Here is a 14719-nt window from a genome sequence, read left to right on the forward strand (position 1 = left end):
CGGGAAATGCGTTGAGCATTGCGATTTTCAAGAAGGGTCATCCAACAAACGCAGAAGCCTATAAGCTTATATCTCTGTCGTCCGTCTGTTGCAGAATTTTTGAACGCGTTTTATGCTCGCGTATTATGACGCTTCTGGAGACCGAAAAACTCGTCTGTAGTAATCAACAGCCGGCCAGGGTGGCCGAGCGGTTCTAGGCGCTACAGTCTGGAACCGCGCGACCGCTACGGTCGCAGGTTCGAATCCTGCCTCGGGTATGGATGTGTGTGATGTCCTTAGAACTACTTAAACCTAACTAATCTAAGTTCTAGGGGACTGATGACCTCAGAAGTTAAGTCCCATAGTGCTCAGAGCCATTTGAACCATTTTTTAGTAATCAGCATGGGATCCGAAAACGACGATCCTGTGAAATCCCGCTCGTTCTGTTCGTTCGCGAGACCTAGAAAGCAGTAGATACAGTCTCCCAGATTAATTCCGAGTTCCTCGACTTCCCAATGGCGTTCAGTACAGTTCTGCACTGCCGCCTAACGAACAAAATAAGACCGTGCGGAATCTCAGACCAGCTGCGTGGTTGGACTGAAGAGTTTCTAGCTAACAGAATTCAACGTGTAATTCTCAACGGAGAGAAATCTCCAGACGTAAAAGTAACTTCGGGCGCACGACAACGGAATGTTACTGGATCACTACTTTTCACATTATGAATTATAAATGACATATTGATTAAGGTCGGAGGTTCCATGAGGTTCCGCGATGATGATGATGATGATGATGATGCTGTATACAGAGCAGTCGCAACGCTAGAAAATTGAAGTGAAACGCAAGAAGACCTGCATACGATCGACGCCTGGTGCAGGGATTGACATCTGACCCTAAACATAAACAACTGTAATTTTGTCATATGATGACATGATGGAAACGTGGCTGTTGTTTGAAGACAAATGTTGATGTTGTTAGGACAGCAACCAGCCACAAATTTACTTTCAGTTCCTTTATTCAAAGGATACCGTTACACGCTTTCTTTATGACATGTGGTGTTTTTTTTTTTTTACAGATTAATTGTCCTAAAATATGAATAATACATAATTATAAACACGCCACACACAGATGGTTGCGTTACAGATTTTCGTTGCATGTGACTTACGTGAAACGTCGGTTCCGAGTGTTTGTTTTCATAACATTCGTCCAACAGATGTAAATGCATTCCCACTGCATTCTTGTTGTTGCACACGTAAATAGTTCTCACTGAACGTCGGGATTGTAATCCAATAAAAAGGGGCAACTCAATTCGGGGATGTGGATTTGGAAAATGACAGAAACAGAGGAACGTAACAAAAATGTTTCGGTTGATTGATAGAACACAGGTGCCTGTAGGTGAGACGCGTTCATATATACCAGTGTTGAAGTTCGTCTTGCGAAACCTTTCAGCTCCCAAGATGTGAATTTGGTTCTTTGTTATGCGCTTTTCGTTGAACCTAATTACGTGGCTGCAAAAGTAGTACGTTTTAATTCTCTAAATGTAACCTATCTGTACTCATCCCGACACGAATCCAACATGTAGAAGAGTGACGCAACACATTACACCTCGCGAAATGCCCGAAACGACAAAAATCACAGAAATTCGAACTCATACGAGGCATGATTACAGTGGCATCCCTCCCACACCTCTGGCGAGAGGAACAGAAAAGAAGTGGAAACGACAATAGTGTGAGAAGTTCCCTCCGTCACACTCCATTAGGTGGCTTGCGGACTGCTGACGTGGGTACCTTCGAGACACAACTGGTGCGCTGCGGTATTGTCAGGACAGCTCCTCGGCGAAGACTGCGAGTTATTTCTGTCCTTTTCAGGAATGTCGGGGCGGTGGTGTCCAACCTCTTAGACACCCACACCCTAACACGGCACACTCACCGAAATCCATTAGTGGCTAACACGTCAGCGGCAAACGCACCAATGAGGTGAAGCTCGTTTCTGTAGTCTTGTAAAGAGGGACACAACAGTTACGGAGCGGAATGTGTTCTGTCTAAAACGGGAATCTCGCGAAAAATTGCGGCCAGTGCGGGGGAAGAGGAACCTCAGCGGGTTATGAGGAAACACGAAACTCCCAGCGGAGCTTGACGAGCGGGTGACAAGAATTTATTGAGGAGCTGGAGCCTGTTACAAAAGAAGACACTCCGGGGTCTGGCCGTAGCCTGTACCAAGTCCGTGACAAAACATAATACCTGTCTTACATTACCCTGAAATAGAACAGTTTCAGCAAGGGGTACTTCGACCATTTTTGTCACAATTCCCTCACACAAGTAACATTAAAACAAAAAAAGAATAGGAATGATACACGTGACAAGCTTCAGATCATGTCCAGGCGATACAGCAAGGACACGCATGATGTACCTGAAGTACTTTGAACGGACGGGGCCACAAATGGCACCCGATGTGCATTCATAAGTAAGACAGCACAAGCTCGAAAATACTATAAATTGCCCGTGGAGGTGTCTATTACGAGGGCACAGATAGTATTAATTTTTAAAGCACTTTAGCATACAGCAAACTGTATTGAGTGCAAATTATTATCTTAAACGATTCCCATCCTGCATTTATGATGCTGATAAATCGCTAACACAACGACACAAAAAAAACTGTCATCTTTGAAATCACTCGCGTCATTTTAGGATGTCCCGGAAAGAAAGGCACGATAAATCTAACACTAAAATGATTGAGTGCTACGGGATACCGCGTTACCTCTGTGGTCGGAACAATAGACAGCAGAGTTTATAAGCTTCTGTGCCCTGTTCTCAAGGAGTTTTGAGTGACGATGTTCACAGGTACTGGAAAATTTAAATGTGCAGGTAAGCCAGGATTTTTTTCCTTTCTTTTTTGTAAACCTCGGTAGACACATTTTGGACCAGAATTAGGTCGGAGAGGACTTGTAATAGTTCAAATATCACCACGTTCAAATGTCACATCTCTCTCTCTCTCTCTCTCTCTCTCTCTCTCTCTCTCTCTATCTCTCTCTCTCTTCCCTCCCCCCACCCCCGTCTCTGTCTCTGTCTCACCCCTCCCAAGTCACCGTAGGTTGTATAGTGTACCAGTATTGTCCTCCTCTCCTCCGTCCGTCTTCATATTCCATTCGCAATGTTACGCGCAAAGAAAGAATTTTTGTGACTATGTATGAGGCCAAATTTCTCTTATTTTTATGATCGTGGTCACTGGAAGACGTAGTGGAACGTTTCTTAACTTCTGGAACGCCGGCCCTCGGAATTTTGCAACTAGAATTCTAACCAAGTTTGATGAACAACACAAATGAACGTGGCAAACTAGGGTTTTGGAAAGACCTCTTCCGCGCGCGAATTACGCTTCCAAATATTTTAACATGCAACGTAACTATAAGAGGGCGTCCTGAAAAGTAGTGCCCCCGAATTTATGTGAAAGCTCTTAAGGCTTTTTAGGCGAAACAAACGTTATTAACATTCCACATCTTTACTTTTGTCTAGTTAATTTTACTCTCAACATATTCACCCTGGCGACGGACACATTTCCCCCGACAGACCTGTTTATTGATTCCGTCACTGTAGAATGTTTGACTCTGACGTAGCCAGAACCTCACCTCTACTTGCGCCGCTTCATCAGCATCAAAGAGAAGTCCTCGAAGGTGTTCTTTAAATTTTGGAAACAGATGAAATCGAGGATGATCGATGAGTGAACCCAAGGTGTCGTATTGTTGCAGATGTAACAGCGCTCGTGTGTGGTGTGGCATTGTCATGTCGAAGGAGAAGGAGCTGCGTGGCTGGGCTAACTCTTCGAATTCGAAACTCTCTTATAGCACGCTGTTTCTCAAGGATCGGCGTAGTTATGTTACACACCACCATGTTACATGCTACAATTCGGAGCCCTCTAGCGGCACACAGCTGCTAATATGTAGACAAGACGAATAAACGAACAGAATGCTAATAACGGTTCTTTTATTTAAGAAGCTGCAAGAGTTTCCACACAAAAAAAATTCGGAGGCATTGCTTTTCAGCACGAGCTAGTACGTAAGTGTTCGGACGTCTTTCCTGAAAATATTTGTGAGGAATGTAGACTTGTACGGAAGAGAAACTGGGGGGCAAACACTAAAGACGAAGACAACAGAAGCTTTTAAAGCGTACTACAGAATAATGTCGAAGTTTCGACAGGTAGAGCTACCTACTAACGGAATAGTACTGAATCAAACTGGGGAGAAAAGAAATTCATGGAACTACTTGACTGAAAGACGTAATAAGTTGACCGGACACATCCCGAGACATCCAGGAGTAGTCAATTTGGTAATGACTAGGCCTGGACAAGTAACCAGGTACAAATAGTTGTAGGTTGCAGTAGTTACACAGAGATGAACAGGATACGCAGGCGTGGAGGGATGGATCAAACCTGTCTTCGGACTGAAGTCCACACAAAGATTATCACAATAAATATGGGCCCGGCATCTGCCTTTTCTACGGATAAAATTCCACGTTAAATCGCTCTTCCGGTGACCAGTCATGCAATGGAACGATAACTGAATCGGTTACGACTGTAGTATTTTAGAACTGTGCCACTATTTAGTCGCAACGAAGTAGTGGGGCAATCAACTTCGTCACTAACATAACTACTGCTGATGTTTCCAAGGTGTCTATGAAATTCCTAAAGACTTTATCTCGACAGCAGAAAAGTACTTTCCGATCAGTTTACCACTGTGCTGCAAGACATCTTCGAAGCGCGTAAGGGAGCAATCTTTAGGGGCTACAATGGTATTTGTAAACTGTAATCGACTACACGCCTTTCACTTAACGATTAATATGTTCCTGGAAACTACATTTGAGAGTATCGTTTTACATTCTGTACATTTTCTCAGCCAAGTACTTATAGACGGTACCATTTAAACACCTTGTTAAAAGTAAGATATAGTTAACTACGAAGGTTAAGTTTATACTTCTCAGCATAATCTGCTTGACATTCACGCTTGTTCGTCTTCACATGGCCGTCTAGGATTGCGTGCAATTATAGAAAAATGCAGAAAAATGCAAGGAGGAGGGCGAATTTAAGCTTTCCGCTCGCATTGATTTTATGCTCGTGCATATCGAGTACTGGATAAGTGCGGCGATCCATAAATGAAAAGGAAGTTGTTTAAAGTAATTCGAAACTCATTCGCGAGAAAACTGCAGAACTTGCTCGTCTCGAGTCATTTGGAAAGAATTCAAGAGAAACTGTGTAAGATTTGCTAGAACTGCGCTGGTCACGGTCCAAGAAATTTCTCACTCAAGAGAGAAAAATAATGTAACAACTCACTTCTCTTGTTTTTAAAAACGTATAGAACGCAGTTCATCTGCTAAGACTAATTCCGAGAGGACATCACATTTTCAACTGAGTACTGGATTTTAATGGAAATAGCAGTACAATGACATGTTTGTAAAGAAATTTTTATGTGTGACATATATTTGTACAGCTAAAAAAGCTTAAGTTGCTTAGTGTATGACGCAGTCACACTCAGCACCAGCTGCGTACACAATCTTTAATTTTCTGAATAATTATTATCTTGCCGATGAAAATCGTCATCAGAACACTGAGTTAACTGCCAGATTGATCACTGGTTAGAAACTCCTCAACTTTAGAATGAAAAAATACAAAAAAAAGTTAAGGGAGAGAGAGAACTAATATATACCTACGTCCTTCCACTGAAATGACTTTGTGGTGTAAGGTGGTTGTTCTCACAGCTTGATGTGATCATACGAGCCAAGCGGGCAACAAGAGCGTTGGCGAGCTGTGAGAATAAGCAGAACCGTGTCTCTGGCCCCAACAATCGGTTTGTTTAGAGTCGCGACGAGTAGTAGTCAGTCGACAGGGTCGCTACCGTATTGAATGGCTGTAAGGTTCAGTCACAAGACTGACTTTAAAACGATTCGTCTACGATTGAAAAAGCTCCCTGAAATACGAGTTGATCGCGCGAAATGGACCAAAGTTTAATGAATGAAATTAAAATGAAATCCAGACCTAGCTGATTACAGGCGTTTATAAATGCCAACGGGGAAAGTTGAAAATGTGTGCCCTGACAGGGACTCGAACCCGGAATCTCGTCAGACGCTCTATCCGACTGAGCCATTGAGGACACAGAAGATAATGCGACTGCGGGAACTTACCTCTGGCACGCTCCCCGTGAGACCCACATTTCCAACTTACTGTCCACACACTACATTGCCCACTATACTCCTTACTCGGGGCAGTCAATCTACCGATTCCCGTAAGAGTTTGAGCAATGTGAGTGCATTCGCACTGAAGATCATTGGTCGGTAACCCTTACCTATATGAAGATGGTGTCTGTTGTTTCGGAAAGTTTAATGAAGCTGCTGATCGCATAGTTCAGTTAAACGCTGCAACACGTAGTATTCTGTCGAGTATGATTACAGAGCAGAAGGCTATCAGTAATGATTATTACCAATGGGAACCGACGTGTAAGATAATTCAAATGGTTCAAATGGCTCAAATGGCTCTGAGCACTATGGGACTTAACATCTGAGGTCATCAGTCCCCTAGACCTAGAACTACTTAAACCTGACCTAACCTAAGGACATCACACACATCCATGCCCGAGGCAGGATTCGAATCTGCGACCGCAGCAGCAGCGCGGTTCCGGACTGAAGCGCCTAGGACCGCTCGGCCACACGGCCGGCTGTAAGATAGTTAAATTCAATGTTCCCATCCGTGCAGCATCCTGCTTTAGGACAAGACACAAAGAAGAGATATACGAGAAAGGGAACAACGAGTGTGTAACGGCAGGTAGGCTGGAATAGCGAACTAAAATTGGCTTCCATTTATCGAAAAATAAGCGGACTTTTTTAGGATCCAAAACCTGTACCATTTTCTCAAGAACGAATCACCAACAACTGTGTGTCGGAATGATGATGATAAAAACCGAGAGGAATGCAAGGGGTACCAAGGAGGGAAGGAGAGGGTGGGGGTGGCATTGTGGCTAAATATTTACCCGGTACTCCACTTCATATCGAAAACTTACTGCCAATTCGGCCTTCAGAAAGCACAAGGGGAGGGGGGTAGCTCAAATACAGGCTTTCTTCGTTTTCCGTGGACCCCTTCGCATGCTGAGACAGCAGCCAGGCATCTTTATACGGAGCCAGCACTACGCGGAACAACCGGCAACAACAGCCACATCTGTTAGTAAACTCACGGCTGGAATCCAATCAACACCACTGGTTACCAGCAAATTGGATTAGTAATCAAGCTATATGATTCGATATCGGTAGACAATACCGTCTGACCTATAGTCTTTTTGACGATGTTGTTCAAGTACGTTCGCCCAACGGAACGACTACAGTGAGGGAAGCTGGCAGCTGTGAAGTGCGCCTTCGGCCGCCAGGGACGCAACAATCTCGGCAGGTGCGCCTGCTTCCTCTGTCGCCGCCATAAAGTAAGGGTCGTTAAGCGTGCCCACGTGAAGGGGACAGCCCTCCTCTTCCGGTCACTTCCGTCCGGCGCGCCGGCTCACCACACGTCGACCGCTCCTCCTGCCCGCACGAGGCAGCTTGGCGCACGGCTACACGGAGTTCGCTTTATACTTCCAGCGCCAACTATATGTAGCGCCTGCATCTAAAAGAGGTATAGTGTATTGCACCAACCTCCAAATAAATAAATACTGAATTGATCCAAGTTTTAAATTTTTTTGAATGCATTTTTTCACTACTTTACACAGAATGGTTACAGAAGAGCAAGAATTACAGGGGGACTTTGTCACCTATCGTGAATGAACCTGTCCCGGACGTTTAGATGTCTAATCGTGCCTTGAAGTTCCGGTCCCATTTGTTATCGTGTAGAGAGAAAATCTTCAGCCACCATACCTCAATGAGCATTTTCGCTTGTAATCGAGGCAACAAGGGTAGAACAGCGTTCCAATAATATCTGTTGTGTTCCGAGTGTGTTATCCACAACTACACTATAGCAATCACCGTACGGGAATTAACATTAAATTCAGTGATAAATGTTCAAAGTACACGCGACGGACAGCTGCGACAGAATTTCAGAGGCTGTGCCTCTTGGTATTGCTTACTTGCTGGCCGCCTCATTTTCTGGGGACCACTTATTGCCAAAGAAGGAAGCGACTATTGGCGCTTGTGCTCGCCATGCAACCTCCTCAACAAAACCGATCTTTCTGCAAAAAATGTTCAAATGTGTGTGAAATCTTATGGGACTTAACTGCTAAGGTCATCAGTCCCTAAGCTTACACACTACTTAACCTAAATTATCCTAAGGACAAACACACACACCCATGCCCGAGGGAGGACTCGAACCTCCGCCGGGACCAGCCGCACAGCCCATGACTGCAGCGCCTTAGAGCGTTCTGCCAAAATATTGTATAGCTATTTAGCTCTTTTTTTTCCTCTTCGTCTTCAACGTTTGAATTGGTCTGCCTGGATGTTTTTGTTAATATTGTCGTTGTTGGTTAGATTGACATTCCTTTTACTGCCTACTTTCTTTATTTTAAAAAGATCGGATTTTATGTCTAGCTTTTTGAGTCAGTGTTTCAGTGTTATGCTTTATACTGTCTAGGTCTTTTTTTTTTCACAAGCAGACGTGTTTCGTGGGCCGTATTACGTACTTTGTGTGTATGATTTTAGCTTCTTTGGGATTCTGTGAGTGACTGGAAGCTGCATCTATTAGACTGTCAGTTATACTAGGCTTGCTATTGAAGTCAAGGATGTACCAGCTGCTTATAAAAATTGGGTATGTGCTGGTAGACAATATATCCGGTTTCAGCAAGACAATAATAAAGTGCCGTAGCGAGGGAACCTCATTTCAGTCAACTACTAAACCAACACTCTTATGTCTCTAACAAAACAAAATATGGCATACATTGGATGAAGTACCTGTGATCATTTCTTGCTTACAACCTAACAACGGCAGGACATGACACGTTATGTCGGGTGTGATTGGTCTCGCTTCCCACTTTTATTTTAAGCTTTACTTTTTATCGCAATCAAGTTTGTCAGGTACAGCATATACGCAAATTCGTGCCTTATTACACTAGTATGTGGTTAAAGAATGATACAAATGAGCGCTATCCATTGATGAAACACACTAATTTTAGCGCGCGTAGTGGCCACGCGGTTTGAGGCGCCATGTCACGGATTGTGCGGCCCCTCCCGCCGGAGGTTCGAGTCCTTCCTCGGGTATGGGTGTGTGTGTGTTGTCCTTAGCGTAAGTTAGGTTAAGTTAGTTTAAGTAGCGTGTAAGTGTAGGGACCGATGATCTCGGCAGTTTGGTCCCTTAGGAATTCACAAACGTTTTAACATTTTGAACACACTAATTTTGATGAAACGTAAATCTGTAGAGGGAACAGAGCTAGGGAAACACTTAGCCCGCCCAAAAATCTCTCTGTACGTCGAGCTAGCGATGAGGGGTATATATGCTTCAGGTAAGGCAACGAGCCCTGTGAATCGCGTCTCGGCTGACTGATTCCCTTTACACATTTCTGCACGTTAGTCTAAGAGTAGACAATTTCTGTACACGCAGCCGAAGCTAATTTAATATTGACTGTACTGTTAATGCCGTGCATTCCCAGGTATTTCAGAAATTAGACAATCTATTTGACGAATAGCTCGACGGATCGTTTTACTAGCCTCGCTTATTCGAATATCTGTAAGGACAGGTACTTATACACGCTAGACGGCAGCGGCAGCCCAAAATGCGTTGAGATAAAGGGAACGACGACTTACCGACACTCCCATAGGCCACAGTCCTCTTCAGACAAGTTTCCTTCGATTGATGTCCAAAGGTTCCATAATTTCTGTCACCATCGGAAGCTGAAATGTAAGTTCTTTCATCAGAGACTTCAACATATTTTGACAACAGGCCTGGTTATACTGTAGGCAACAGCGTTATCTCTTTCACTAATTGCACAGATCACTGTATTGGTGACGAGAGAGCTAGGTTGTATAATTAAGTTTGGATCGAAATACGTCATATATCCATTTCAAAGTTCGGCGTGTGGTACACTGTACAGATGCCTTCAATGGTACGTTTAAACATATCTACAATAGTGCCAGGGAAAGTTTATCATTTGTTTTCAATTAATTTTAGTAGAGCGAAGGTTGACCAGTGGTGAACAGTTCAGAGCTACGGGATTTTAACCGAATTTCTTTGATTCATTATTTGTGACACACGTCCTCAGATCTAGTAAGTAAATATTCTAGAAGCACGCAGAGTCAAAGACTACATATTGGGGAGGTGTATCGGTAAGAGCCGCACGGCATTAAAAACCCACGGCATATATAAGATATTCTACCAAATTGTAACTAACTGCACAGAAAAAAAAAATTTAATTTGCTAAAGGAACAAGGAGGCTCACAGAAGTATATAGCACAATAGTCCACTTTGAAAGACGTAAACGAAATTGTAGAGCACACAGCAATGAGCATTACCACACTGCCTGAAATGCACAAATTTTGAGAAACGCAGTCGTGATTTAACCTATGTTAGTATACTAAAGAATATACACATCATTCCAATACACTCCCTCAGGACAGTATGAAATACAACTTTGGCAGAGGAGTAGGACAAAAAGAATCCGTATTAACGAAATCATTTTCAGCAGCTCTAGAAAAGTCTACACATCCTGAAACGACAGGGATGACAGTTACTAGAGTATATCGGCAGTACCTTCATTCAGTAAACCGTTTATAAAGTTCACCAACCAACAAAAGAACTCAATAAAACACGTCTGAATTAACACCTAATTCGTACAGCCGGTTGAAGGGTTTTTGTAGTTACGCCACTTAAGAATGGCTGACTGGGTAGTAAAATAAATAAACAGAAGTGTTAAACTGGCCTGGACAATCTTGGTGAACTGAGACGGCGTTCTGGTGGGCACATGACTTTAAAAAACATACGGAGGCAACATAGCTGAAGATCGTAATGTATGGGGAGTCATTACCAGGCAGAAATTGACGTTCATTGGGTGGTGATTGATGGTAATACCAGAGCGTGTTGACATTCGTGTACGGCTTCCAGAAAAAGGAAAGAAAACTGATTAGATGTACAGCAACGAAATTTCGTTAAACAATCATTCCAAAGACGAGAAATTACTTAGTTACATAAATACATGTTTACGACTTTGTGATATGTGGAAAGCTGGTAGTCGATTCTTGGCATTAACAGATCATAGTCTAGTCTAGCGCTACAGGAACGTGTCAGCCGTACCAAAGCTTAGCGATTTATCATAATGACGTACAAAGAGCTGGACACTCTAAGCTCTCCCACCAGTAGCTTAGCCATGCCTACGAACATCCCTAAACAGGTAGCCAGGGTTGGCTGCGGATATACGTGTCCAGCATGCTCGCGTCCGTCGCCCACTTGCCGTACTGGTTTCCTGATTTAATTACCCAATTTTTACCTGGCACTCTGTTCCAATAAGAGTAGTGAAATAAATTTAATTTAAAGTCCATTACGGCCATTAATCACTGTCCTGCTATTCAAGTTGTGTCACGTCCTGGCAACAGGTAGGTGAACCAGAACCTGAGTGGTTACTGGAACTCCCGAGTAGCACCTTGTGAAGCGTCAGGGCGAACAGTTCGGCTGCGTGCCGATACTGACCAGTCAGGCGCGTATTACACTCCCTTTACATGTTTACGCACCAACTTCACAATGCCCGCCTCCGTAGTCAAACCCGGCACGGTGGCTCAGCGTGTCCAGTCAGAGGGATAATTGCCTTCTGTAATTCAAAAAACTGAGTGAATACATCAACGATGAACTTGAACAAATACAACGAACAATGACGAACAAAATGAGAACAGCAAAAGAAAAACAAAACAAAACACCTCCAGTGGAAAAAAAAAATGTAAGTACAGCTTTTACTGTTAAGCTCGACTCTTAGGTAATCCTGGAGATGCCGGCCGCGGTGGTCTAGCGGTTCTAGGCGCGCAGACATGAACAGCGCGACTGCTACGGTCGCAGGTTCGAATCCTGCCTCGGGCATCGATGTGTGTGATGTCCTTAGGTTAGTTAGGTTTAAGTAGTTCTAAGTTCTAGGGGACTGATGACCACAGTAGTTAAGTCCCATAGTGCTCAGAGCCATTTGAACCAATCCTGGAGATGGATGAAATTTTCACTGCCAATATTTGGCCGGCAAGGGGAGAAGTGGTAGAGAACAGTCCTGGATTCAATTCCAGTCCTTTTCGCATTGTCTCATGAAGTGCGAACACGTGACTCTGTTGACGGTGGTGCGTCATCCGGATGGGAACGTTAAGCACGGCGGCCCCCTTCGAGAGGGCTAGCCATGTGCTGATCATCATATACAACACAAAAATAACACTACACTCTCCCTGCGACAGTTTTTTCTTTCTTTTCCTTCCAGTTGTGACTAATCTGGGTGAGCGAGGCGACAAGCTGAGTCAATATTGTAAATACAGGGTTATTACAAAAGATTGAAGCGATTTCACAGCTCTACAATAACTTTATTATTTGAGATATTTTCACAATGCTTTGCACACACATACAAAAACTCAAAAAGTTTTTTTAGGCATTCACAAATGTTCGATATGTGCCCCTTTAGTTATTCGGCAGACATCAAGCCGATAATCAAGTTCCTCCTACACTCGGCGCAGCATGTCCCCATCAATGAGTTCGAAAGCATCGTTGATGTGAGCTCGCAGTTCTGGCACGTTTCTTGGCAGAGGAGGTTTAAACACTGAATCTTTCACATAACCGCACAGAAAGAAATCGCATGGGGTTAAGTCGGGAGAGCGTGGAGGCCATGACATGAATTGTTGATCATGATCTCCACCACGACCGATCCATCGGTTTTCCAATCTCCTGTTTAAGAAATGCCGAACATCATGATGGAAGTGAGGTGGAGCACCATCCTGTTGAAAGATGAAGTCGGCGCTGTCGGTCTCCAGTTGTGGCATGAGCCAATTTTCCAGCATGTCCAGATACACGTGTCCTGTAACGTTTTTTTCGCAGAAGAAAAAGGGGCCATAAACTTTAAGCCGTGAGATTGCACAAAACACGTTAACTTTTGGTGAACTGCGAATTTGCTGCACGAATGCGTGAGGATTCTCTACCGCCCAGATTCGCACATTGTGTCTGTTCACTTCACCATTAAGAAAAAAAATGTTGCTTCATCACTGAAAACATGTTTCGCACTGAACGCATCCTCTTCCATGAGCTGTTGCAACCGCGCCGAAAATTCAAAGCGTTTGACTTTGTCATCGGGTATCAGGGCTTGTAGCAATTGTAAACGTTAAGGCTTCTGCTTTAGCCTTTTCCGTAAGATTTTCCAAACCGTCGGCTGTGGTGCGTTTAGCTCCCTGCTTGCTTTATTCGTCGACTTCCGCGGGCTACGCGTGAAACTTGCCCGCACGCGTTCAACCGTTTCTTCGCTCACTGCAGGCCGACCCTTTGATTTCCCCTTACAGAGGCATCCAGAAGCTTTAAACTGCGCATACCATCGCCGAATGGAGTTAGCAGTTGGTGGATCTTTGTTGAACTTCGTCCTGAAGTGTCGTTGCAGTGTTATGACTGACTGATGTGAGTGCATTTCAAGCACGACATACGCTTTCTCGGCTCCTGTCGCCATTTTGTCTCACTGCGCTCTCGAGCGCTCTGGCGGCAGAAACCTGAACTTTGAGTTTTTCTACATATCTGTAGTGTGTCGTGACCATATGTCAATGAATGGAGCTACAGTGAATTTATGAAATCGCTTCAATCATTTGTAATAGCCCTGTATTGTTAAAGTACGCTGTCAGGCTATAAGACCACAGTGTTACGAATGTGGTACACGTGTTTCATTGCGAGTGCTTCCAATGTTTTTCTAAACTCTTATACCAGTTCCCGGGTTCGATTCCCGGCAGGGTCAGGGATTTTCTCTGCCTCGTGATGACTGGGTGTTGTGTGCTGTCCTTAGTTAGGTTTAAATAGTTGTAAGTTCTAGGGGACTGATGACCATAGATGTTAAGTCCCATAGTGCTCAGAGCCATTTGAACCATTTTTTCTTATACCAAATCCAGGCCGATAGAGGTTTACTTAACCCACAACAAAACCGCAAATCCTGTGCTTGACGCTACGACTTCGCAGTCATTAATCAAGTAATACAGCACTTAAATTACTTGTATTTTTTATCGGAGTGATGTTACTAGGGATGAACAGGATGCTGTTCGGCGTGTGGCAGAGGCTGCTCCGCTCCAGTATTATTAGTTCCCTTACCTGCTTCCATCCCGATTGCGACCAACAAATAATGAGTGCGCGCCTTGTGATAGTCTGTTTTCTTCTGCGAAACAGGGGAAACCGCAGAATCGCATAATGGTAAAAGAAGGAAGATTAGGACTCGACGAACAGTCTAAAACGAAATCATTGGAGACTGTACAGAAGCTCAGTTTGAGGAATGAAATCGGCCGCGCCCTTTCAAAAAAACCATTCCAGCTTTCGCCCGAAGCGATTTCGAAAACCTAAACATGGAAGGTTGAATCGCCGTTCGTCCGAACTCTAGTCCAGAGCCTTAAGCCGTCGGTACGCGTACCGTACTTTCGAACGTCAACGTTGAGCGTGCTGAGTTCAACGTGCTGCCGAATGCTCCGAAACGATGGAAAAAATGGAAATGAGCGATTGGCGTGATTGGCCGGGAGGCCCCTTGCGGGGTAGGTTCGGCCGCCTTGGTGCAGGTCTTAACTACATTCGAGGCCACATTGGGGGACCTGCGCGCCGGATGGCG

The 14719-nt window shown here is 44.2% G+C and overlaps 1 protein-coding gene across 1 annotated transcript in view; it reads right to left on the minus strand.

Annotated features, from left to right (window-relative positions):
- LOC126470667 (latrophilin Cirl) overlaps nucleotides 1-14719 on the minus strand; it is a 781142-nt gene that overhangs the window by 607251 nt on the left and 159172 nt on the right. Inside the window, exon 2 of the mRNA XM_050098661.1 lies at nucleotides 9729-9815. Within this exon, the coding sequence (XP_049954618.1) occupies nucleotides 9729-9740 (12 nt within the window). The 5' untranslated portion in view covers nucleotides 9741-9815. The remainder of the gene's footprint in view (nucleotides 1-9728; nucleotides 9816-14719) is intronic.

The sequence above is a fragment of the Schistocerca serialis genome, chromosome 3, assembly GCF_023864345.2.
Source record: "Schistocerca serialis cubense isolate TAMUIC-IGC-003099 chromosome 3, iqSchSeri2.2, whole genome shotgun sequence".
NCBI lineage: Eukaryota > Metazoa > Arthropoda > Insecta > Orthoptera > Acrididae > Schistocerca > Schistocerca serialis.